Source organism: Xiphophorus couchianus, chromosome 15 (genome assembly GCF_001444195.1).
Source record: "Xiphophorus couchianus chromosome 15, X_couchianus-1.0, whole genome shotgun sequence".
In the NCBI taxonomy this organism is placed as follows: Eukaryota; Metazoa; Chordata; class Actinopteri; order Cyprinodontiformes; family Poeciliidae; genus Xiphophorus; species Xiphophorus couchianus.
The window spans coordinates 13,526,919-13,553,752 of record NC_040242.1 but is presented as its reverse complement, the minus strand read 5'-3'; the positions used below and the strand labels follow the sequence as shown (position 1 = coordinate 13,553,752).

The 26,834-nt window shown below is 39.6% G+C and overlaps 1 protein-coding gene across 4 annotated transcripts in view; it reads right to left on the bottom strand.

Annotated features, from left to right (window-relative positions):
- Nucleotides 1–26,092, bottom strand: part of itsn2a (intersectin 2a) — a 35,603-nt gene extending 9,511 nt beyond the window's left edge. For 2 of the 4 annotated variants that reach the window (XM_028040224.1, XM_028040227.1), the window contains exons 1-28: nucleotides 25,967–26,092; nucleotides 20,118–20,190; nucleotides 15,515–15,607; nucleotides 14,347–14,410; nucleotides 13,754–13,929; nucleotides 13,397–13,618; nucleotides 11,675–11,768; nucleotides 10,230–10,372; nucleotides 10,027–10,090; nucleotides 7,985–8,122; nucleotides 7,800–7,906; nucleotides 7,447–7,709; nucleotides 7,220–7,369; nucleotides 6,999–7,139; nucleotides 6,835–6,922; nucleotides 6,618–6,757; nucleotides 5,274–5,354; nucleotides 4,745–4,884; nucleotides 4,255–4,639; nucleotides 3,483–3,637; nucleotides 3,296–3,356; nucleotides 2,354–2,577; nucleotides 2,227–2,261; nucleotides 1,934–2,100; nucleotides 1,294–1,327; nucleotides 1,064–1,185; nucleotides 404–500; nucleotides 49–240 (exon numbers count right to left, since the gene is read on the bottom strand). In XM_028040224.1, the coding sequence (XP_027896025.1) occupies nucleotides 49–240; nucleotides 404–500; nucleotides 1,064–1,185; nucleotides 1,294–1,327; nucleotides 1,934–2,100; nucleotides 2,227–2,261; nucleotides 2,354–2,577; nucleotides 3,296–3,356; nucleotides 3,483–3,637; nucleotides 4,255–4,639; nucleotides 4,745–4,884; nucleotides 5,274–5,354; nucleotides 6,618–6,757; nucleotides 6,835–6,922; nucleotides 6,999–7,139; nucleotides 7,220–7,369; nucleotides 7,447–7,709; nucleotides 7,800–7,906; nucleotides 7,985–8,122; nucleotides 10,027–10,090; nucleotides 10,230–10,372; nucleotides 11,675–11,768; nucleotides 13,397–13,618; nucleotides 13,754–13,929; nucleotides 14,347–14,410; nucleotides 15,515–15,607; nucleotides 20,118–20,124 (3,583 nt within the window). In that variant the 5' untranslated portion in view covers nucleotides 20,125–20,190; nucleotides 25,967–26,092. The remainder of the gene's footprint in view (nucleotides 1–48; nucleotides 241–403; nucleotides 501–1,063; nucleotides 1,186–1,293; nucleotides 1,328–1,933; nucleotides 2,101–2,226; nucleotides 2,262–2,353; nucleotides 2,578–3,295; nucleotides 3,357–3,482; nucleotides 3,638–4,254; nucleotides 4,640–4,744; nucleotides 4,885–5,273; nucleotides 5,355–6,617; nucleotides 6,758–6,834; nucleotides 6,923–6,998; nucleotides 7,140–7,219; nucleotides 7,370–7,446; nucleotides 7,710–7,799; nucleotides 7,907–7,984; nucleotides 8,123–10,026; nucleotides 10,091–10,229; nucleotides 10,373–11,674; nucleotides 11,769–13,396; nucleotides 13,619–13,753; nucleotides 13,930–14,346; nucleotides 14,411–15,514; nucleotides 15,608–20,117; nucleotides 20,191–25,966) is intronic. The other 2 variants (XM_028040225.1, XM_028040226.1) reach the window with 1 other exon arrangement.
- Nucleotides 26,093–26,834: the final 742 nt, after the last annotated feature.

The following is a 26,834-nucleotide window of genomic DNA, read 5'->3' as shown; positions in this document are numbered from 1 at the left end:
TGTTTGTTCAAAAGGGGGAAAAAAAACAAAAGCGCGAGGTTTACTTACACTGCTGGCTGGGGTCTGACTCTGTTGTCATTTTGACATAATTGGTGGGCAGCAGGCCCATGACCCCGTTGATTTCACCTTTCCACCAGTCGGGGTTGGTCTTGTCGAGGATGTTGATGAGCTGACCCTTGGAGAAGCTCAGCTCGTCCTGATTAGCAGCAGCGTAGTCGTACATTGCGATAACTTGGCACACTGGGATACACGAGGGAGAAATACGGTGTGTTAATGAGGTGTCAGCTTACAAGGAGGAGACGAGTGCTGGTTATTAGGCTTTAATATCAGACACATGCATTTATGAGTAAACTCCATGTTGGGTAGCAACAAATCTTTGGGCGCAGAGTGTGGTGGCAGTCACCTGGCAGAGGGGAGAGGCAGGTCTTGTTACTGGACGGTCCCAGTAGCTTCACATGGGACGAGTGAAACCAGCCTTTCTGTCTCTTTTTGCCCCGAGCCTGGAAGTATGAAAAATAGTGACCAGGAGTCCATTTTTCAACAGCTTCATCTGTTTTGGATTCTAAATAAAAATGAAATTAATTGATTTTTACAAGTTTAAAGGAGCATTAACAATTTCAAAGGAACAAGAAGTCAAAAATGTATTCCCAAATATGTGTGGGTTCCCAGTCACAAAAGAAACAAACCTCAAAAGACTGATAAGTGAAAAATAAAGAATGTTAAATAATTCAGTGAAAAATATGACTTAATTTTTCAAAAAAATGTCAATGTATTCTTCACAAATAAAAAAAAGAACATTTCTTCATTTATTATTTTCTTTACTTTTTACCTATAATGATTAAAGCAGCAACACATACTGAGCTACAATTGGCTATCAATAAAATTATTTACTGAGATCATTACACAGTAGAAAAAAAAAACTATGATAATTAACCACACCAAACTCACTGAGCAGTAATCAGAGGTAAGTGTGATATTTAGAAAAAATCTTTTGGTTAATAAATACAGAATAATTTCTATACAGTCATATTTGAAAATAGGATCCAAGGCTGTGATATCTGACCTGCAGTTCTCCGAGCCACCACCCGGTGGAGTTTTTGGCTCTGACCACAATCAGTTGTCCTGGAGACAGAGTCAGCTGATAAGCCATCAGGGCCTCTGTGGCAGTGACAGCCTGAACAATCTCTAGTAATCAAGCAGAAATATCGAAAAATGAAATTAAATCAACATTTGTCCACCTGACTGTGTTTGTCTTTGAGTTGAATGGAACAGAGTGAAAGGCCGTTTCCTCACCAGGTTTTTTGATTGAAACTCCAGATTTTGATGCCTGAAATTAGTTAGCGAAATGAAAAAAGGCGTTAGGACACAGCAATAACAAATAGGAAATGACTAATCTTAGATTATTTTTTATCTATTACCAAAAACATTTATCGTGCAACAAAATGTTTTAGTTACTCATACATTTTTTCATGTGTATTTTATTAAAGGTTCATGCCAAGAATCAACATAAAGAATAATAAAACTGTAAAATGAAGGAAAAGTGATAAATCTTTTTTTTTGTTAATGAAAATAAAAGTATGTTGTACAGTTGTATTCAGCCCCTTTAACCCCACCTAATTAGTAAAATACAGTTTGCCAGCATTCCCAACAGACTTGTTAGGGCAAAAAGTGGTTCTTCAAAGTATTTTCTTTAGGGAATAAATACTAAATACATAAGCCCATTGGATACAGTTTCAATAGAATATGGTTGAAGCAAAATGTAAAAAATTGAAAATGGAAATAATAATAAAAAAAAACTTTCACTAGAAGCTGTTAAACAAAGGCATAATTTCTCTAGCATTCAGAAATATAATCATTTGACATAATTGCATTTTTATAGATATAAAGGTACGGAGCAACACCACGTTTTGAAAAGCAACCAGATTGTTCTCACCTCTGGCTCAACGGGACGGACGTAGTTGGAGGGAAACAGTCCCGTCTGGTCACCGATGCATCCTCTCCACCACTCTCCTTCTCTCTCTGTCACCATAATTACGTCTCCTTCATCAAACGTCAAGTCATCTGTCTCTGGGCTCTCGTATGTGTACAGGGCCACATACTCTAGTTCAGACAATTTCTGATCAGAATAAACTATAAAGAGTCCATACGAAGCCTCTTCTGGCACAGCTGTGCCACAGCTATGATTTTTTTTGTTTTTGTACAGAAAGGATGATGAATGAAACTCACCTCCTAGCTGAACACTTGAGTCTGTTGTGTCCACACTACAATTAGAATAACACATTTATTAGAGTCCAGCAATCGATTAAATTTCAAAGCTACACTTAAGTCTGTGTTCTGATGTGTGTTTTCGTACTCTGCGTTGCCACCTGGCTCCGGAGTGACGTAGCTTTTTGGGAACCATCCCCGCGTCCCGTTGAACTGTCCCAACCACCAGTCATCCCTCTGCTGCAGCACGCTTATGAGGTCGCCCTGCGAGAAGCTCAGCAGAGCTCCGCCCACGTCCGGTGAGAGATTGAGATGAGTTTCTGAAGCAGGCGACCATGAAGAGACGGCTCGAGCGGCGAGAAGAACCGTGGACTAGAAAGGCAAAATACAGGAGCCAAGATTAGTGTCACCATAATTAGGGACAGCTAAACCCTTTAGAAACAGGACTAATGTAGCCAAAAAACATATTTATGGCACCCTGCATAAGTATTTATTTTGAATTTTTTCACATTTGTTTGCATAAAGACCTGTCATCTCTACTAACATGCTAGCCAAGTGAAGTAGTTGTTAAAATAACAGGAAATGTTATTTTAACTCCTTAAAATTGGGGTTAAAACATACTGCCATATATACATACATCGCTACTAATGTATGTATACTTAAATGTACAGCAATGACCCAAAAACAATTTTACTTAATCCCATGCTAAACTAAGCAGAAGCTCGGTCTACACTGATGAAGATTAACTCACTTGGCCATGCTGAATGCTTAGAGTGTCTGACATTGCAGGGGAGCAGGACTATTTTTTGATAAATTCGGGTAATTCTTTAACACTTGGACCACCCTAGATTTTGTGCATAGAGCCTTAGACTTTCATTTAAATATTGAAAACAAAAAAAATAAGAATTTGTGTGCAATTTTCAGATTGCAGTATTTACAAAGCTTCAGTTAAAATGTGAAATACATTTTCATACACACTCACATATATATATACTCACGCTGGTGTTGCACTACAAGAAGCAGTGCAACAGCAGCGTTAATAAAACAATGTGTCTGGGATTACGACACAACTTAGTCAAGCTTGCCTCACCTGTGAAGCTGCTGGAAACAAAGGAACGCTGCTATCCTCTGTGGCGTCCACGGCAGCGTTTCTAGATAAAACAGGAAGGAGAGATCGCTCTGATATCACTGAGGCCTAATGGGACTTCCACACATTTCTACTTAGGAAGTAAAAGTTTGACCAACAGCATCAATTGGATTTTTCTGCGTCTCGCTACCTTGCATTTAAAGGAGGAAGACTTGACGAGGGAAGGGCCATCTCAGAGGTGGGAGGCGTGGGACATTTCTCTGCATAACTCTGGGGGAACCAGCCCCTTTTTCCTCGGTAGTTCCCACACAGCCAGCCGGGTTCACCGACAGTGTGCTCGTCCACCTGCATCACGAGAAACACACTTTGATCTCAGTAATTCAAAGCCAAAAGGCTGATGGTCAGGTGATGAACACCATATGTTTTAGCGTTTCGCACACCCGCCACACAAACATGTTACAGTGATAATCTACATGTCGGAGCAGAAATAGGTCAATAGCATATAAAAGAAAATTTTAAATTAAATATATATTCATCTTTACATAAATACAGAAATACAATTACTTGCAAAAGTCTTAGAAATGATAAATTACTGTGATAGAATGATAGAATGACAAACCGTTCTCCAAAATCGGAGTCCAAATATTTATTTACGTTTTTAAAGCAGCATGTCTGTATTTGACAGCATAACAAAAAAATTGTTGAAAATAGAAGCAGTGTGAAACAAGTTACTGGGTGAAAAGTAAATACTTTTTTTTTTTTGGTCATTCACTACCAAAAAAATCTTTCAGGAAGATGTAGTGGATTCTTGGGGTGGATTAGCAATGTTATGTTTGGAGAAAATAAGATGCAAAAAGAGAGAAAAACCTCTCAGAGGGTCGATTATGTTTTGGCTTGAGCTGCTGCTCGGGACACTTGCTGGCAGAGGGAAGCGTTTATTTAGCAGAGTGTGTGTCTCTCACCTCTATGAGACAGTCTGCATCTATACTCAGCTCATCTGCGTTGCGGCCGAGAAAGGAGTACAGGGCTCTGTATGAGGTCAGCTGGGCTGCTCCCCTCTCCTGTTCTTGTTTCTTCCTCTTTTCCTCCTCCATTTCCTTCTGTTTCATCTCCTCTTCTAGCTCCCTCTTCTTCCTCTCCTCCTCATCCCTCCGTCTCCTCTCCTCCTCCTGCGCCTTCTCCTGAGCCGCTCGGAGGCGAGCCTGCGCCTCTCTCTCCTCCTCCTCCCTCTGCCTGGCCCTCTGCTCCTCCTGGAGCCTCCTCTGTCGGGCCTCCTCTTCCTCTCTCTCCCTCCTCTCCTGTTCTCTCCGCTCCTGCTCGCGTTTCTCCTCCTCCAGCTTCGCCAGTCTGCAAGAATGAAAGCGTGTTTTCGTAACCCGGCCGAGGTGACAAACGCGCGGTTTCACAGGAGAGATGCAGACGGGGATTGATTTAAGAGATCACTGGATTCACCTTGCTGCTTCTGCTTCCTCTCTCCTCCTCCGCTCCCTCTCCTCCTCCATGCGCCTCTGCAGCTCCCTCAGCTTCTCCTCTTTGACTCTGTGCAGGTCATCCAGGACGGCCTGCTGCTTCGTCTGCTTCTCCCGCAGCTCCTGGTTCAGGCAACAACATGAGGATTTCTCTCAGAACAACGTAAAATCCCACTAATATTCTGTATTTACAAGTCATCATAAACTGGTGTTTACTTGGAAACTTAAAGTGACATGCAGACATTTTGGATGTGCTGTGTGTATGCGTTCTAGAACAGAAAAGGAGCAAATTTAACATTGTGCGTGTGTACGTGGGTTTTACCCTGAGGGAACATCCTGTTTACAAAGAAAAAAAAACACGTTATTGTTGGATGAAAATGGGAAAAGAGTAAAGATTGTGGCTAGAGAGAACACAGGAGGTGAAGATGTCCGAGAAAAAAAAAAAAAGACAGCTCAGAGGGGTTGCCGAAAAAGATAATAGAGTGGGAGGCAAAGAAAGGATGAGGGATGACCTTGATGAGGAGGAAGAGCTGGCTGAGGCAGGCCAGCAGGGAGAGGAGGCCTCGCAGGAGGCAGTCATCCATATCCCCAAGCTATGCAGTAAAACACAAGTCGGAACGATAAAAAAGAAAATAGAGGAGAAAAGTGGACGGAGGCGGTGAAAGCGAAGGACAGTAAATGGGGTGAATCCAATAAAAGATGGAAAAACATCATTTCAAGGAGGATATGAGAAAAGATTGAGGAAGTAGAAAGATGGAACATTGGATGCATTAAAAAAAACATGAAGTACAAAAAGATCCAGGTTTGGCAGCAAGAAAGAGAAAGAAGAAGAAGACAAAGAGTTAAAAGCTCCAACAGCAGTCAAGAAATCGTTACGTTAAACCGAACGGAGGAAGGATGACAATTTTTGATGCTGCTGCAAGTCTGAGAATTACATAAACATTTGCCCGTGACAGGGCCCTACTTTACGCCTGTACTGAACCACGGATGGTTTAGCAGCTATTATATGTTTCTGAGTCTGTAGGTTCTTAAAAATAATTTCAAGACATGGTTTTCTGTGCTGCAAAATCTTATCCAGCTGTTTTATTTTTCATTTAGCTCAAGAGGCATTTTTTAATCTACCGTTTCACAGTCAATGTGGTGGGAAATATGGGAAAAAAAGGACACAATTTGTAATTAAACAAAAGAGGTAAACCATTTAAACCTGGCAATGAGCAGGAAGGTTGCGCAGGCCACAAATCTGTGCAGCTAATCTTAATGAATCCAGCAGAGCATGACAATGATGTAAGAAAAAAACCCCAGCAGAGTAAGGATGGGCAATATTGACTTTTATCATAGTATTTTGTGATATTTATTGAGGTAATTATGAAATAAAATAATAGAATCTTGCTGTCTTTTCTTGGCAACTGCAATGCAGTCATGGGCAAACACAAATACTGCTCTGAAAAACCTGTTTCTTCAGGACATCAATTCCTTAAAGAGGCATTGTTTTTCCTCACAAAACTGCCCACAATAATAGCAGGGATGGAGTTTTCTGAGTGATTTGCAGACAATTTCCATCAACATAATGTTTTGCATGTAAGCCTAAAAATGGACTGAATAAAATATACAAAACCCTCTATTCAGGAATTTATCTAAAAAAATCTCCAATTAAAACCTGAAGAAAATCCCTTAATATTTCTGGCTCCAACTTGAAAGTTCAACACTGCAACACCCGATTTGCAATAATCTCAACAAGAGATGCAAATTAAAGGTAGCATCTATTTTGGATTTCTTTGAGAAATATGCTAACATCTGAGTTAACTCATTGAACCTGAGTGAAGAGTCTTCAGCTCTGTGCGCTGCTGACCACTGACCTTGAGCTCCTTGTTGTACTGCTCCATCTGGGTCAGTTTGTCTGTTGTTTCCTTTTCCAGGATGTCCAGCTGATCTTTGAGACGGCGGCAGTTCCCACTCGACTCTGCGGCGCTCCCCATGAGAGATGTCAAAGTGGCCGCTACGTAACACAGGTCAGAGGTCAGAGACAATTCAGCCACCCGTGTCGTGTCTGGATGTTGCGGCCGTCTGACTCACAGGGCAGTTTCTTGAGACTGATGTTTCGCAGCTTCTCAGACAGTTGCTGTTGCTCTGGAACTAGCTGTGACAGCTTCCTCTGCCATTCCTAAAAATAATAGTATTATTTACAACCATTACTGACAGAAGAGTAGAGCTGGAAGAGGCCAGAGAAAGGTTCGGACCTCAAACTCAAGCTGAAGAGTGTTGATCTCAGCAATGCGGGCGTCTCTCTTCTGATTGATGAGGTCCACCTCGGCCTTCTGGATCCGCCTCTTGCTCTGAGCGTCACGTAGACGGTCTGAGATCTGCTTGTGCTTGTTGCCCTGATAAACAATAAACTAGGTGTCAAACTGACCAGATTTGACCAGGAGGGGTTTATACATCAACATTAGCGCAGCCTCACCACTGCCTCCAGCTCTAACTCGAGGCTCTTCTTTCTCGCCCTAAGTCGAATGATCTCCTCTTGCTCTGTCTCTTTTCTCCTTCCCAGCTCCTCTAACTTCGCTCGCTCCCACTCTTCCCTCCTCTGGCGCTCCATCTCCTGCTTCGCCGCCTGAATGTACAATAACAGGCGGTTAGCGAAAAGGAAGCATCTCGATGCTTGTCCATCTGAAAACGGCTCCCACTCGCCTCCTTCCTCTCCAGCTCCCTCAGCCTCTCCTCCTCCCTTTGCCTTTCCATCTCTCTCTGCCGCTCCATCCGCCTCTCCTCCTCCAGCTTCCTCCTGTTCTCCAGCTCCCTGGCCTCCCTCTCCCGCCGGTCTTGGGCCTCCTTCTCCTCCCGCTCCCGGCGCTCCCTCTCCTTCCTCTGCTCCTCCACCAGAGCCAGCCGCCTTTTCTCCAGCTCAGCACTGCCGCGCGCAAAGTTCTCCTTGAGCTTGTCCTCATAGGACACTGAAGGGACGAGAACCAGAGACGTAACGAGACCAGAGAAGATACCTTAAAAAAATCAAATAAAATCATGAACCGTGAAGATGGCCGCACCACTGCTCTTGTTCTTCTGAGGAGGTTCGATCTCTGTTGTGTCTATTAAACTTGGACTTATGTAGGGTCCTGTTCCATTGAGAAGCTCGCTGGACTTAATTCCTCCTCTGAAATGAAAAGAGGAGCCTTGTTTGCTGTATTAAGCTGCTTGTCTTTGCATATTCAAACCAAACCCTCTGTTCTACCTGAGGGAGGGGGGTATCAGGTCCTGAGGCAGAGTGAGGGGAAGTGGATGTCCAGTCTTCGCCATGTCCACCAGGTGCATAGCCAGTATGAACTCCTCAGCCCGCAGCTGACCGTCCTTATCAACATCTGCCAGGCTCCTGTGCACAAATGACACATAATTGTAAAGTATTTTCTTAACTTCTGCATGTAACATATAATCAATAATTTGAAAGAGAGACGGTCCCGCAGCATCATAGACCCCCACTGCACTTAACAGAAGGCAAACATTCTCTAAAGGCGTTTTTTAAACACCTGTGGTGTTTGTTGCCAAAAATCTCAAATACAGTCAAATCTGACCAAAGCACAAAGTTCAAGTTATAAATCCAATCAGAGGTTGGCAAACTTCACAAGTTTATGTTTGAGATATGATGCACTAAGATACTTTTTTTTTTTCTTACATATTTCTCAAAAACAAACAGACTGGACGTGTAGAGAGAATCTGATAGCAGGTTTGGACATTTAACTGCTTATAGACTTTTAATGTTCTCCTCTCTGGTGTGGTGTAAAGGTGAACTTAATAAAAATCTGCCTTGCTTAAATGGTATGTTTGTATTTTTTTGCCTATTAAAGAAGCCCTCATATTTATACCCCATCAAACAGGAAGTCACAGATTGATAAAAGTTTCAGAAAATTCTGATCAGATTAAAAAAGAACAATTTAAAAATGTTACTTATATTCATTTTTTGACATGGACAGTTAAAATTATTTATTTCAATGTGTGATTTTTTAAAATTAACATTACTTAGATCGTCCTACTATAATAAAAGATTGTTTTACACATTGGTTAGCCAACTTTATTATGGGTGCATTTCATTTCTAAAGCATTTGTTACGGTGGCCGACAGGTGCAAATGCGCAGCAAAAGAGAAAACATGCAAACAAACAAAAAACACGCGCATAAATTAAATGCGGCAAGCAAAAAGCGAATAAAATGCAGCAAACAAAAAGAGAGACGCAAACAAAAAAGAAGACACCCCCGAATGAAATGCAGCAAACAAAAAGTGAGACGCAAACAAAAAAGAAAACACCCCCGAATGAAATGCAGCAAACAAAAAGTGTTGAAAACGGAAGTGCTCCAGACCACTAGGGGGAGTCAAAGAAAATAGTATTCATTTCTATGGGACCAGATGCAAGATTCAGAGAAAGAAATTTGAAAGAAAGTAAAGGTACGTATAACTATATTTCTTTTCAGAAATATAGTTATACGTACTATATAACTATATTTAGTACGTATAAATACTATACGTACTTATATTATAAAAAGATACGCCGTCTTTTATAATATTATAGAATAACAGAATAATTTATGGGTAGCGTGATAGACTTTGTGTCAGTCATACCGTTCTGGGCTCGGTCTCAATTTTCTTTGACTCCCCTTAGTGGTCTGGAGCACTTCCGTTTTCAACACTTTTTGTTTGCTGCATTTCATTCGGGGGTGTTTTCTTTTTTGTTTGCTGCATTTCATTCGGGGGTGTCTTCTTTTTTTGTTTGCGTCTCTCTTTTTGTTTGCTGCATTTCATTCGGGGGTGTTTTCTTTTTTGTTTGCTGCATTTTGTTCGCTTTTTGCTTGCCGCATTTAATTTGTGCGCGTGTTTTTTTTTTGTTTGCATGTTTTCTCTTTTGCTGCGCATTTGCACCTGTCGGCCACCGTAATTTGTATATACAGTAATGCTTACATTGTGCCATAATAGGCATAATTTTTTTTAAATAGTTTTTCTTGGTATATTTGCAGTTGCCCATTTTTTGTTTGTTGGACAAATACAAATGTTTAAACCAGCATCCGGTTTTGCAGAAAAATCTGATCCAAATCGTCCAACCCAACTTCTGAAGGAAGGAAAGAAACTTAAGACGATTTCTTTAATACTGCTTTAACCAGCTTGTTTGTTTTAAAACGGAGAGAAATAAATTTGACTAAATAGTGAAAATAGTGATACCAGAAAATAGAAATTGAACTTTAAAGATGAAACGCCAGGCAGGAATTACAAAGCAGACATCATACGTACCAGATGGTAGCCAGTTGAGTTTGGGTCAAGTTTGATGCCATCAACGCATTTCTAACCTGAGGTCCTGCAAAGTAAAAATAAAGAAAACACACTCAATACATAAAATGTGAATTTGGATAAAATATGTATCTGTATAACAGTCTAGACCACTTATGAGCAGCCAATTGATACCAAGACCTTTGAGTTCACTTAATTGGACCGACCTGACAAGTAGCCGCTCATGAGTTTGTCGAGTGTATTGAACTGCTGACGGTACTTGAGTCTCGAGGCCTGTGGAACGGCCCAGTCCCCTGAACCCATTTTTGGAGAGTTGCTGGCCAGTGATGTGGTGGAGGAAGAGTTTGAACTAAGGAAAAAAGAAAAGAAGAAAACAAAATTTTATAATATTGCAAGTTCTTAACTAAAGACAAAATAAATTGGAAGTCAGCATTTTTCTGCTCCAATCCAAACCCAAACTTTTAAATGATAGGCTCCCTGCTGCTTTTTATTTGCTCTTACTAAGCCAGAGAGGGATTTTACATGAATGATGGTTTAAAACATTACTAAAGTAAGGCACAAACTAAATTCAATTCAGTTTACTGATATAGAGCAAATTCACAACACATGTCTGACTTCAAAAAACATTCAGCAGTGACAAACGGCTAACTATGTTGTCACTGGTCAAATCAGGGAGGGGAGCAGAGAAAATTACTGAGTCTAAAATTTCTTTGGTAACCAATGCATTCTTTGAGAAAACAGTAAAAAGTAGATCCAGGATATCCACAAATGTGTTTTCATATTATACAGTGTTATGAAAACTTGATTTGTAATACAGAAAGAGGTAAATATGGATTAGCTTGTACTTTTTTTCCCTGCATACTTGCACCTTACGTACAGCCTGCCGCCTACACTTGAGGTTATAGAGACATCATGTTATTTGAAGCTGTGAAATTAGTGAAGGTTCCATTTCTATCCTTTCTTCAAACCCACGCAAAAATGCCAGGAGGAGTCACTTGGTTACAAGATAGCCACAAAGAATCTGGGTTAACACAAAACCTTTGTACATTCTAGCATCGTCTTTCTTTTCTTCTCACTACACCTATTCCAGGAAGAGATTTGATGTTTCACAAAAAGCCAGAAGTTGACAAGTAGCTGTTGCAGTATTTTATCATGCCGTAAACATGTAAAGTTGAAGTCAAATATTCTGCAGGAGAAACATTGTTGAGATAATAATTTGAGATTAAAACAATAAGCAGTAAATACAAGTATGTTTCAAATAATTTGTTGAAAATCTCATTTCAGAAAGTGTAACTCATACTTTATATAGACTTATTACACATTTCAAACTTTTATTTCTTGTCATTTTGAAAATCCTACATAAATTTGAATGTGCACACCCAGATCATTTTGAAATTCATTAAAGTTTTCTATAATCAATCCATCTGCGTAAAGAACAATTCCAATTTAACTTCGAATGCCTGAAATGAATGCCCACGATGAGAAAATGTAAATTTGGTGCTTGTAAATTACACAGATGGGACTACAAAATTTTTCATAGATATGGTACATTTGAGTCTATATTTATGTTTCAGTTTTACCATTGCACACAGTCATAGAGATGAATGGTATTGTAAAAATAATAATAATAATAATAATAAAATAGGCGTACCTGCTGGATCCAAGGTCCAAAAGAGAGTTGGCTTTTGACACACCCGGAGATGGGGAAAAAGCCATAGGGGATGAAAAGCCTGACATTGGAGTACCTGTATATAGGGCAGTTTATTTTTAGTTTGGGAAAAAAGAAATCAAATATCAAGATAATGTTTCAATACTGATATTTAAAGTCAGATAGAGAGAATGCAAGATCCATAAAATAGTATAAAATAATCTGGAAACTTTCTTAATTACAGTTGTCCTTGACTTTGAGCACATCTAATCTTATCTTTTTCTATTTTATAGACTGAGTACATTGAGCTCAAACAGAAAGGAGATTGACATGTAGCTCAAAATAAATACATTTTCATGGTTGATTTCAGGACTACTTTAAAGAGGCAGTGGCCTAAATGATCTAATGTAGTGAATTCCCAGTCAAACTGGTTATATAATTGGGAAACTTGTAAAAGATATGAGAGAGTAACAAAAGGAGACACATGAGATGCAAAAATAAATAAATACAGTTTTTTCTAAACTGTTTTTAAGCTCTTTAGAAAAGGCTTGTTCTTAAACCAAGATGTAGGGCAGCATGATCTGAACAAGTGCAACAATGTTGGTGTATCCTTTATTCACTGCAAATGATCACAATAAAAAATGGCTTAAAGTATATAGTCAAATATCTAGCAGTGTTTGTGTTTTTCTGTTTTAGGTTTATTGCAAACATATTATGAAACATATGGTTTCTAAAGGACTTCACCAGCTTACCAACATGTTACCCACAAACTGTTTTATGCTGAGTTAAAAGGAAACATCCCCAAATGATGAGCGGGAATTAATTTTATGTAATCATACTTCCAATAAAGTTCCGATGTGACCTTGCTTTAGCCTTACATCGCATCAGCCACCGGACTAATGTGATTTCCAAGATGTGTGAATCTGTGGTTCATGGTAGACTTAGTTTGGAAAACTAAGTCTGCAGCTTGTCTAAGTCATGTAGCAGAAATCTGTGCTAGGCTGCTAAAGCTATGTTGTACAAGAATAAAAAAAAGTGGAGATTAAGCTTCATTTAACCCTCAACAACGTTGGTGTTAGCCTTGTTGCCAATGAAAAAATACATTGTTTTCTGTACTCGTTTGTACATTTAAGACTACCATTCAGCTAGCTTTAGCCCTGGCTAGGGTATCTACCATAAGCCATTGCTTGAAAAACAAAACAAAAATTACTACACTGTCTAATTATTTTGACTAAGAACAGAAAAGTAACAATTATTGCTACTGTTGCTGAAATTGTGTTATATTTCATTATGTCAAGGTTACTTTTATTTTGACACTTTGATCAAAGTAAAAACACTATGTATTGAAAAGGAAAACATACCACTTTAATTTTTGTTCTAAATTGCCATTTTGTAACTGAGGGAAAAATTGCTATTGCCTTATTCCAATCAGTTGACCGGCAGTGCACAGCAACAAGTAGGAGAGAGGCATCAGTTTTAGCATTTTTAAAGTTGTAACATTTCAAAACCGCGATATGCCCTAATACTGGTAAGTGGCCCACGTCTCCAGAGCTGTTCACAAATAGCTATTACATATACTAAATCTAGTAAGAGTAATTGAATAAATAGATGACACATCCCAATATTTTGGATGTACAACCCATCTGAGTCATTACCAATCCACTTGTCAGCATAACTTTGATTTGTCCAAGAGTAAGATCTGAATGGTTCTAGTGTAGAACCGACCTGCATTGCTGGGAACAAGTGGTGAGGTGAGGAGGCTGACAGTGCCATTGGGGAGCCCAGAGCTCCCGAATGAGGTGATCAAGGGCAGGGTCATTGGCACTGGCACCAGGGGTTGCACAGAGGGTAAAGGACGATTAGCTAGCATGGGTGTTAGAACGGGCATGGTGGAAATAGTTGGCATGGATGAAAGACCGACTGACAGGTTTGGCATGGATCCCATTCCTATAGAAAGGAAGCACACAGGTAAACATGCGGACATCATGGTGTTAAAGTGAGTCACTTTCATGTTGTATGTTTTTTTTTTTTACAGGTAATCAAGGTGAAACTCAGATACAGTGCATGATTCAAGAATATTACCAAACCGTGCTGAAGAAGACATGTTTGAGCTGCTGTTTAAAGTCGGAGGTTGCTTCATGGTAACTGGCAAGGATGAGGGTAAGTTCCTGCCCTGAAGCGTAAGTTTAATAAGCTTCATAGCGATGGAAAACTCCAATCTGTCCATCTTCCCATCACTGTCCATGTCAGCCAGGTTCCTATAGGAGAGAAACTGGTAAAACTGGTGCATAGAGTCCAGTGAGCTGTTTATTCCTGGGGTTTGTTTCCCCCTTCGGAGAGACAATAGAAAAGGCAAGTCACACAAGGAACAAAGCGCTGGTGGAATTGAATTCCAGCAACATTTTTCTTTACACAAAAACAACAAGCACATACACACACACACACTTCTGATTACAGAGTACACTCAATACTCGCCCTGCACCCCCGCCCAACACACATATACACAGTTTACTAGGTGTGGCAGGCAGTGAAGGAAATGAGCTCTCAACAGGAAGTCAAAAACAACTCGATGAACTAAACTGACGCCGGCAAAACACAAAGCCTTGGACCCACTGACCCAGTTGCTACAGCCTAAAAAATTTATTCTGATGACGATTTACAGAATTTTTAGTTACCAGATCTCCGCCAAGACAGAAGCCGGCAGGCCGGACTGGAGAAAGAATTTCCTCGCTTGCTCCCCTGTGGACAAACAATGACAGGGGGGCTGAGAGATGGGAATCTGATACAGATCTTTTATGAGATGTAAAAATGGTTTAAACCACAACGTTATGACCTAATACTAAGGAGGCTTCTTTATCCCGGAGCTGCTGGATTGCCTAATTCCAGACTTAAATTTTCACAAAAATGTTTCTACAGTTTTAACAAAATTCACTACATTTGACTGTGAGTAACTTTAAAGCTGCTTTGCAAGTAGCTGAGCCTTGTAGTCTGTAGCTTTCATACATAATAAAACAACACTGATCAAACTTTTAATTATTACATATCTTTATAGATTCCTATGATGGAGTGGCGATCTCAAAGGATGCACCCTGCCTCTTACTCCTCAATGAACCTGCAATGGATTTATGGATGAATGGCTGATATAAAGCCCACTGCCTTTGAAGCATCTGGATTAACTTGAGTAACTCTATTTAAAAAATCTATATGAAATGAAGGTTGCTGGACTAATTGTAGATCCTTTAAAGCTCATTGGTGGATTTCTATAACTTTATTTTGTTTCAGCAAGTAAAAACGCACAGCACAAATCATTAGAATACTAAAATTAGCATCGGATGTGGTGACACCAGTCAACTGAAAATGAATCGGTGTAAAACTATTGCATTCATTAAAATTGCCTGTACTCCTGTTCCTTAGAAAAAGAATGAGGGAAATTCCAGACTTTTCAAAACAGCGTGGGGCCCCTGGTTTTTTACTCTAAACAGCTTTCGTTTCTGTCTTTTGGTGTCCGTATCAGACGGTCTCCTGGGAGAAACGTTGAGCCAACTTCTCACTGATAGCATCAGATTACATCAGTCTAGCATCCTGGGAGCTCAGAGGCTGAGTAACCACATCAGATTCTTTATTGTGCTTTTTAAAGCATTACTGAGGATGTTCTGCAGGGAGGCACAGCTTCTACGTAAGAGTTGAGATTTTATCTGTATCTAATAAACTTATGAAGGAATACCAGGAATGCAAAAAGATCCCAGCAGAATCATGAAGAGATAAGCAGGGTCACTTTAGCTGACAGTGGACATACTGTTTTATCTGATCAACGTGTTGAACCTTTTTGTTAGAGCAGCCTACCCGAGATGTAGCCAAGGATCGGTGCGAGGGTGTCAAACTGTTTATCATGCTTCCCTCTCTCCTCTGGAGTGATGGCCCAAACGTTGGAACCACCTGAAAGAAAATATAGGAGCAAAAAGGCGATTCTTAAAGGGGCTGAGAACTTGTCACACAGTATTAGATCCCGTGGATCTTAGCAGATTAGTTCTTTACTACATTCACTTCTCATGATGCTACTCTCATGAATGTGGTTTTGGCAGCAACAATATTCTAATTGTTGCTTTTGTGTTAGATAAAAAGTCACACAGATTTCAACTAAGGTCATTGTGTCCTTGGGCAAAACACTTCACCCATTTCGGCTGCTGGTGGTGGTCAGAGGGCCCAGTGGTGCCTCTGTCAGACTGCCCCAGAGCAGCTGTGGCTACAATCCTGTAGCTTACCACCATCAGTGCGTGTGACTGGATGTACTGTGAAGTGCTTTGGGGTCCTCTGGACTTGACAAAGCGCTATACAAGGACAGGTTATTTACCACAAGCAACCAAAAGCCAATGATAAACCTTCAAAAAGCTTAAATGATTATACTGACTTCATCGCACACGCAGAATTCAATTTGCCATTCAATAATGCCTTCATAATTTGTATTCCAAATGGAACCTCAGCAAACTTTCAACTGAAGATTATTAATTTATAAAAGTGTCCACGCAGCTACTTTTCACCCCACTCACTCTGCTCTCACTGAAACATCCTGCCTTCAGTATGTATTAATGCAAATGTAAATTCTAACACCAGTTCACATTTAAAATATTTCACTATTGTTTTCTGTGAGAATAAAACAATATATTACACACAAAAAAAAGGTTCATGCCGGAGGACAGATTTCACCTGATTGGGAGACAAGCAGACAAGGACAGGTACAGTGTTACAGCCATACCCTTGAAAATGCATACTTTGTGTTCAAAGTACACTGAAAGCTGTGGCCATAACATCACAAAATGTACACGTTTTTTAAAAAGGGTGTGAATAATCCTTTAAGGCCTTGTAAGACTTGTGGGGAAAAGTCTTTACAAAGCAGAAAAACGTCTAGCAGAGCAACTTCTAGCAGAGCTGCTACTTTGTCAAACAGCAGAAAAACAAATATTGGTGAAGCAACAGATACAACTCATTAAGGAGTATTAATTATAATTCAACCATTAAATCAACTGAAACATAAATGAAGCAGTAATATGGGACAGCTAAAAAAAGAACTGCTCAATCTGAGCTGGCTTCTCAAACCTTTCATCCCTTGCTGCTCAACAGATGGGCTTTCCTGATGCCAAACGCTGCTGCCATGGTGATCGCAGATTGCAAACAAAATGAGTAAATTTCATCTGAAACTGTGTGCAGCATTTGCAAAAAAAAATAAAATAAAAAATTCAAGGTTGTGACTTAATCTGATTAAGTGCTTCATATTGAAACCAGTTTTTAACCAGTGTTCGTTCTTTTATGGAAAGTTCAGAATTTCACATGTTTTACCAACAGAATGGATAAACTGGTAAAACATTATGGGCTTCTCATCTTAAACATTGAATTCAGGAGACACTAATCTTTCTTTTATTCTGCTTTAAGACATAATTATGCCAGATTATTATTCATGTGTTCTATGAATTGTAACATACATTCAATGGGCAGACATCAGTAGCCGATATTGAATATTGAGGCAAATGATTGTGGTCAAGGTCCTTCAAAGGTTTCGCCAAAGAAATATAATGAAAATGTTTTTATGCTATGGCAATTAAATATAAGAGACATTACATAATTTCCTTATTAATACTTGCAAATAAAAATATTGTTGATGGTTTTGGTGACCTGTTAGCAGCACTGGATAAAAAGTTACCTCTAATTTGTTTAAGAAAACACATGATTGCAATGACAGTATCAACTGCAATTAAGTTGCATTTTTGTCACTAATCTCTTTCTTTTCCAATGCTACAATGTCCACAGCTAAAGCTCTCTTTGAGCTCTAGCTTCATGGGGACAACGGAACTGTGATCTAAGGCTGAATATATTACCAGTATACAGAGAATGATACGTTTGCCGAGCAAATACAGCGTCCAAGCGTTCCTTTGGGATTGCAGTGTCGCACACACTGATCTTAGGCTGATAATTTTGATGTGCCAGCTATGTGCTAGAAAAAATATGTTTTATCATCTTAGATAAGAAGAGCAGAAGCACTGTGGGTGCATATCTGCAGAGATATGGTGTCTAGGCTGTAATTTACTCTACAAACCCAGGAAATGCCACCCTGCCCATGATGGAACTTCCACCCTGGCAACAAACCCAAACAACCTACAAGACTGTGGCAGCTATACACAGTCTTGGACGAGGAATATCACTTTAGAAATCTGGAATTTAATAGCAGCACAAAAAGCAGCCAAAAAAAGTGTTGTGAGCAAAAAGCAGACAACTTGTCCACAATCTGGTATTTCTGTCTAAACAAGCTGCCCTAAACCACAGCAGCAACAGCTGTTCAGGTGTGCGTTTTTTTCCCCCCTGACAAAGCTGATGCTATAGCAACTCAGAGAGCCTGGCCTACTTTTGGCATCTTCAGCAAAAAGCTGCTGTAGACAATAAGAAAGTAATTAATCTCATAGAAAGATGTGAGTATTCTCCACATTGTCTGGATGGCTGCACCAGCCCCCCGTTTGGAGTTATTGCAAATGAAAAGACATTCAGCACAGGGCCACTGGGACATGCAGCTAGCATGGCCACATCCACAGCCTGTCAGTCGCCACGCTGCATGTATCAGAGCAGGCCTGATGGTCTGTGAGTAACTGGGACAGTGCAAAGCTTCAAAAGAGGCCACTACGGATTGACATTTGTGCTGCTGGAGACCTATAGATGTTCTATGATAGGCCACATGAAAACATGCCAGATTTATGCATTGCTACCGTAATAAATCCAGCGCAAAGAGAAAGACTCAGTGACACTTGTGTCTAATTTCCAGCAGCTAATGTCATTGAATTAACGTTTACATTATTGCTCACAAATTAATACTGGTGATTGAGTATTAATTTGTGATAAAATAAAGATAAATAAATAAAGACTTTTTATAATCAATCTTTAAGGAAGGTCAGATTTGTGGAGTGCACATTCATCTTAAATGTGTCTACAACTTAGTCCCTGACCTCTCGACTAATGTTCTCTAACAAACCTCTGAGGCCTTCACACAACAGCTGCATTTATGCAAAATGTATCCAGATTGTCTCTATTTTCCTTTTGTTAACTTCTGAAGGCAATTGGTTTTATATTTCCGGAATTTCACAGACAGTTTTGTATAGTTAGGGAACAGGGATTTGCTGACTAAAAGGCAGGCATGGTGGAAGATACTGAACTCTACTATTACAATTTATTAATTCCACTGTTATCTGTTTTCTTCAGTGCATTTAAAACAACTTCACTAAAGCGGCTCAGATATAATAAATCCTCAGATCAGAGGTCTCACCAGTACCACTGACATGAAATGAACTAATAACAGTTAAAGCACCACTGTAAACACATATAGATTGGCTTCTATAGCAACATCACTGGAGCTGAATTTAAAGCACCTGCACCGCATCTCGCCTCCACAGCAGCTGTTGCACATGGTCTCTGCCTTCTGACTTTTCCCTTTGTTGGCCTGTGTGCTGTTGTCTAGGTACTGTAATGTCCTCACTTGGGAGATACTCGAGTCTGTCCCCTGAGTGTACCGCTCCCGTCTATGGAGGAGAACACAGCAAGGCTTTCCTCAATATTTACATATCAAACACTTCACCTGAGACTCATTGGTTTATGTTCCAGATGGTGGATCAATAGTCTCTGCACACTGCAGCGTTTTAGATACCCAAGTTACCTGTGCGTGTGTGTGTTTTTTTAAAGGCTTGCTGGATACTGTCCACGTGGTTGAGGAATTGACTTTGAGAAACTGCTTCAGTGAGAGCACAGAAATGCAAACTGCTTTTCTTTTCTTCCTGTGCTATTTCATGGAATGGAAAATAACAGTAATAATAGTATGAGGAAAACTAAGTTTTGCACATTTTTTTCCCCCAATATGTAGCAACTTAGATCATAATCAGTCTAAAAAAAATTTAAGCCATGTCTAAAGACAACAAAACAAAGGTTTCAGTACAGGGAATAGAGACCAAAAAATTTATATTTTACCCAAAAGCAATTAAAGTTGTTCAAATTGAAAACTTAATATGGGACCAATTTCATGAATAAACGAAAAATAAAAAAAGGACTTAGTGTAAGTCCTACAAGACCTTTTATAGGACTTATATTAAGCATCTATAAGACCAATTTCATGAATAAACAAAAAATAAAAAAAAGGACTTAGTATAAGTCCTATAAGACCTTTTATCCCTGAATGCATACCAATAAGCTACAGTAGCCCAACATAGTACAAAGACAAGTAATTGTTACTGGCAGCAAATCAATGAACTACTTTGTCTTGATGACCTGAACGATAAATAAACAATCATAATATTAAAAATAGGCCCTGAAATACCTACCCTCATATCTGTTGAGTGTAATTTTATTTACTTCTTCATCCCTATGTTTTTTCAATAGAGATGCACATCATGCACAAGATTTTAAACTGTGTCCTCACCATTCATGGCTGCAGGTGGAAGGCTCCCAGCAGAGAGGGAGGTCCTCTACTCAGTTGGCTAGCTATCAGACATCTGCAGAAAAAAAAGACAGAGATCCGAGTGTGATTGTGTGTGAGTCACAAAGTAACAGAAGTGTAGGAATCTGTTTGGGGTGAACGAAGGAGAAAAATATTGAAAAACGGGGAGGAAAAAAGTAAGACAAAACCAATCACTTTCCAGAAATGCAATGGAAAAACAGTGAATGGCTAATAAGGATGATAATGGCAAAAGGACAGATGGGAAGGGAAGAGAGAAAACAGAGACAGATGATGTCAACAGAAGACAGGCTGCTGAAGTGATGGTGTGTGAGAAACAGGCTGCTTTGGTTTGTGTCTGTGTGTTACTTATTTTATTTTGCTTATTTTGACAGATGTGGCTTCAGCAAAAAAAAACAAAACAAAAACTCGTAAGCACCAACCTCTTAGCTGGAGACAGAGATAATTCAGTTTGTCTCACATGCGTTGCATCTAATACCTCAAAAATCCACCTATTTCCTGGTTGTATTGGATTTTAGGTAAAAGCCAACCGTTCATTTTCTGTTAAACTAACATCACTCATTGTTAGAAATGTGATAAATCGGTAGAGAAGTGAAAAAAAGCACAGAATTCATAAGCAGCATCAAGGTATGTCAACAATTTAAAAGGTCACAGTTAGAAAAACCGAGCAAATTTCCCCATCATCCGGCTCATACAGTTTAATGCTTTTCTCCATCTCTACTGATTATTAAACTGCATTGAGTAACACAGCTATTGCTGAGCGTAGCTGGTTAGCAAGCTGAAGAAAGGCAACCAGGTTTTCCCCTTGCTCTCGACATATAAAGCCTTTAGAGTGTGTTTCCGGTTATGAAAGAATGTGGACACTCATCATGTGTGAAATGAAAGAGCACCTAGCGCCAAGCATCATGTTTGGTGAGCAGCCGACTGCAGGCACCAGCAGACAGCCACTAATTACCCATCTAATAGCTGTTACTACAATGCCTACATGAAAACTAAAACAATTTGAAGGGATTTAGTCTATGTTTTTGGTCCCTGTACAGTAACAGAGAGAAAAAGCTCTTAAATGTTTCAAGTCTAGAAAAAATTACCTTTTTTCCCCCATTGCAAACACTTTAGAATGACTAGACACATTTTCAGTGAAACTAAAAATAACAATTAACACTTTGGGTTGGGGAGTGAATAAAATTTAACATCAAAACTGCCAGGTCAATGTTTTACAAAACTTCAGTCCTGGAAGGAGCTGACAGCAATGAATTTGGTTTATTCCAAACCTTTGTGGTTGAGACCCTACTGGTTTACAAATCTCAATTCCCTTTTATTCTTGGAAGAAGAATGACATAAAATAAAACCTCTGCTGTCAAATTCAAATGGATTTGGTTTTGGTTTTTAATGATGCAACAAATTTAAGTAAGCTAGTTCTTTTTTAAGGCTACACGTACAGAACCATTGCTATGACTCTTTGCACTAAAAGCTCCCAGTCTGTCAGAAAAAATATGTGGGCTGGTCAGCAGCAGAGAGAAGCTGCTTTAATAACAGAGCGTCATCACTGTGACGTAATGGAGAGAGATGTTTATGTGGATACAGAGGGTAAGGAGAGGCCACTGGATAATAAGGAGTCTTATTTTCATGGAAAACATTACCTGAGGCACTGAGTTAAATGTAGCTAACTACTGACTGACAGTCAGACGGTGCTGGTACCTCTATTGCTACCTTACTCATCATGCAGAGCTTAGGAAAAATAAGCAGAGGCTTAGACTCAAGTGGCTAGGATGAAAATGTATGAATGTTACTAAAGTAAAAAAATGTCCTTATAAAGCCTGTAGCAGAAACCAATGTGGATTCATGGCTGCAGAAAGTGCAGGTTATATTTACAAAGCTCTGTCAGGAGAAAATTGGCACAATTGATAAAAATAATAAAATCCTCCAAAGTTCAGATTCAAACGTTTAATCTTTTCCTTCCTATTAATTCAGGTTTATTCTTCAGCAATTGTCCAGGATCCCCCTCCCTACCACAATTTAGAAAAGAAAGGGAGATTTTCCCTTTTGTTTGCTTAAATTTGTCTTTCCTGTTTTTTAATGTGTGACTACAGGGGACACTGCAATTATTTCGTAATATAAAATATTGTCTGTACACACCAGCTCTGCCACTTACTTAAGAGCACTAAACCACTCATTGTGGCTTAAGTCCCTGCATGCTCCTGATTTAATCTATGGAGTCATTTATGGACAAACCTGTTCATGGCGTAGGAAAAGGCACAGACCCCGTTTCAAAATAAAATTCTAAAAATAAATTAGAAGCATGAGAGAACACAAACCCATTAAGCTTTTTTAATTAATTCAGGAAACATTCACAATTCAGGCTTTTTTTGTAAGAATTGCTTCAAATTGAGGCAGTTTAGGTTTGAGTTTGGGATGTAGACTTGAATGTGAAACTTTGAATTCGAATGTATATTTGCAACGGGGTTGGTTTAGGTGACCCTGGTCAATTCCTGTCACGCCACTGACCAAAGTTAGACTCCTCTAAAAAAGACTCTTGCCAGTAATAAACCTGGAAAAATGGGAAGAGATTACAGATTATTTTGAAATCAAGCTGTCCTTTTTCATCCAGTCCACAATGGTGCACTACTATGTTGCTTCATCACTGGGGCTCAACATTACAAAACCATGTGATTGTGACACTGTTGGTAAACATTGTTATGTCAGTATCATTTTTGAAACACTTTAATCTATGTGAGGTGTGTATATTTACTGCAGCGAGTGCAATAGGCTAAACAGCACTCTGACATGCAAACTGTGAATTTATGACACTTAATATATAAGCCAGCAATTCTTGCATTCCAGACAATCTTCTGTGACATCAATAATGCACACACTGATACCCCACATAAAAATCATACTAAGATGCAGTTTTGAAATTTTTTTTACAATACTTTTGTAAAGCACACACATACAAAAAAAAAAAAATACCTGGATGTGCTGTTTATGTGTGCCTTTAACTGTCGTATGCAAACTCACGTAGTATTTAGTACACTTATCCGCCCTCATGCACAAACACTTGAATGTCTTGAAGTGTGTGAGGTATATTACCTCCTGTTGGCTATGGAAGACAGCCTTCACTGTTTAAACAGGACATATCCTGGATAGATCCAATAATGAATCAACAAAAGGAAACAAAGACACCCTTTATATCAACAGAACGTGTTTCGCTGTGTTTAGATTTTTTTTCTATATAAACAGTTTCCAAGCTGGATTTGAGGCATTGGGTATATCAAAAGAGGGATAGTGGATTTGTTTCCTGGCCCATCACACAGAGGTCACGAACAAATCAAAGATCCTTTCACTCTAACCAGCATGCTGATTGACACCTGTGTGCACCACTCCAGGCTAGATGGATGTGGCATATCAATGCTTCGGCCTGTGTGCACGAGTGTGTCCAACACACCCTGCAAGCACAGAAGAGGGGCCTGTTCTGGCTGACACAGTCCAGGAAGCCTTGCGGAACTGTGGAAATAAAGACCCCAGTGTGTGTGTGGGTGTGTGCGTGGGGGCGCGCGTGTGTGTGAGTGTAAGCACTGTGTGTTTTGCCAGTTCACAAGAGCAGATGGATGCACAGACACACAGACATATACGTCTTCCTCTGTTCTGGTAAAATCCAGGACGTTTCTGCTAGGACACTCATTCATATCTTTATGTCACAGTTACAGGTCAACTCAATAAATAACTGTTTTCTCTTTAACATAAGATTCTCCATCCCCCCCAATACACATAACAGCATGTCCTACCTCAGCGGTTTTTCTATATGTTGTTTTTATTTTTGTTTAGTTTAGTTTTGTTGCCTTAAGATTAAGGTCAAATTAACTGGTACTTATGTCCATATATATTTATATGAAAATGTCAGAAAAAACTTGACACTGAAAGTCCTTTTCTGGCCACTTGTATGACCACAATAAATGGACAATGGACTTGTGTATGACCTCTTGCAAAAAATCTCAATCCCTTCTTCCACATTTTGTCACATTACAACTACAGACATCAACTGGGTTTCACTGGAATGTTATGTGGTGGAAAAACACAAAGATGTTTGTGAAAAGCAACAAAAATGCTAGGTTGTTTCCAAGATTTTTGAACAGATAACAAAAAGTGTGACCTTAATTCCTGTATAATCTCTGATACTCATAAATTAAATGCAGTGTAATCATTTACCATCATATGAAAATATTAAGAGCGTCACACGGGTTATAAGACATGGCAGTCCATCAACACTGTCTGGCCAGGGCAAGGAGAGAAATCTTTTTCCCAGAGAAAAACGGCGGTAGCTGCAACATGCAGAGGAGGTGATTTTCTTCAACAAAGACACGTAAACTGTTTAGAGTTGAAGGTTAGATGGTGTGAGATCATTTCAGGGCAATCTCAGAAAAGTGCCTCAATAACAAAATAATCCTAAACATACAGCCAGAACTAGAATGGAATGGTTAGGATTAAAGCGTATTTATGTTTATGAATAAAGTCCAGTTGAGAATTTGTGGCCCAGAAAAGGCGATGTTCACAGATTTAATCTTACTGAACTGAAGACGTTTCTTTTACAAAGAATAAGAGAGTTGTTTCAGTGTTCCTATGTGTAAAGCCGCTGGAGACTTGCAGCTAGCTGTAAATGGTTTTGTAAAGTTTTGACATAGAGGGGCTAAATACAAATGGCCAGGGGAAAAAATACAGAAAACAATCCAGTCATCCAGTTTACAATATTGCTCTACTTGTGTTGGCCTGTCACATGTCAGAGTATGAATATTCCTGCAAGGCTCTGTGGTTATGTCATGTCTTGGCAGGTGGATATTTAACAGCCTCAGCTGAGATTGGGCCAGATGTCACAACTGCTGCGGTTTAAATGGACTTTGCCACTTCAGCAAAGAAAACCTCCAAGCAGCAAAAGAACCAATGCGCACACACACACACAAGACACACTGTAAGCTATCTCTATAATTCGTCTTCTCCACTGCAGTGAGTGTGCCTACCTAAACAGCTTAATTTGTTCCAGTTGTCAAGTTCAGTATTGAAAATAGGCTCTCATCTGAAGACAAGCTTACCTGTCAGGTGCTGCAAAGGGATACAGCAGTAAGATAATAGATACAACTACCGCACTATAACAAAATAAATAAACAGGCTACGCTTCAGGTGTATTTTCCCTCCTTTATAAATCTGGATTTAATGATTTACCAGGTCACTGTCGGCGTCAAATTGAGTCTCTTTCTCGGGAAACGGGATTATTAACCTCCAGAAGGAGATGTGTTGTCTTCAAACAGTGATGTCATGTGACACGACATCTCAAGATAATTAGTTGAAAATCACTTAAAGTATTAATCCCCTTTAGCCCTCATCAGACAACAAAATCGCGTTTTTGCAGCCAACAGACTATGACTTAGGAAGTTTAATTTTAAGTTTGTCATTTACAGGAAACATTTTTATTTATTTATTTTTGTAGCCATATGGTGTGCTCCCTTCTCTCAAACGCAGACAATAGGTCGCTTTTCAGGACAGGTTTCATAAAACCCACATCTTGTCAGGACGGCAGGTCCACTGCAGCAAATCAACCCACGGCGTTAATGCGCGTCGCCGCATCGCTTTTAGGCTCCGTATTTCATTTAATAAAAGCAGGACATCCCACCTACCTCAAAGGAACAGGTTTAATGAATAATCATTAAAAAAAAAATCCACATCACATTCACGACAACTAATTGGAAGAGGTGCTACGTTATGTGGTGTTTTTCCTTTCCTTTCCCTTTTTTTTTTAAGCAGTAAAATGACGTTTAATAATTTACCTGTTGCGGTGGAATAGCGGCGGGGATCGACATCCAGGCTGACAATCAACGCTCGTAGAGAAGGAGGAACCGTTCCAGCAGCCGGGGCGGGCGCCGACTGAAAATGGGCGTCTCCAGCTCCGAGTCAAGCTCCGTGGGTTACCCAAAGTATTTCCGTCGGTCTTAAAAAATAAAGTTAATTTGCCTAAAGAAAAGAAGAAAAAAAAGAAAGAAGAAATTAGGATTTGAATGAAGTTTGTTTCTTTTTTTTACCAAACAGGCCTATGTGCTACGCTACATACTTCGATTGATAAACACCAGAAAAGTAAATTCAGTTCAATTCACTTAAAAAAAATACTGTATTTACTTCAAAGGGTATATTGACTGTTTTCCAAACTCGTGTAATCCAAGTATGTTAAATGAGTCGCTGTGAATGATGATGCTATGTGCAGGTAGCAGCCAGTCTCGCAAGCAATCTGAAATCGCCTCTGACTGAGGATTGTTTTGAATGACAGTCGGCTATCATGCTAACTGCTCAATACCTGCAGCAGAGATGATGTTCCACAGCAACATGTCCTGGATGACACTATTGGTTGTTGTTGTTCACATGCAATGATTCCCCACATGTGCTTTTGAGATGGTTTGAATTTTCTCCTCGCCGCTTGTTGGTTGTGCTCTGCATCCATGTAGCTTCCTTTTCAACTCCACTAGGATTTGGGGTCACAGTTCAAGTGGTTTTGAACTTTTGAGATGCTAATCAGCTGTTCCCAGAATACAGTACACTGTTGCCACACATCCGTTGTCCAAAACTCAAAAAGTGAGAGCAAAAACCCTCCCAGCTGCACAGCTTCCCAAACCAGAGGGAGTAATTATCAAAACATTCAAAGAA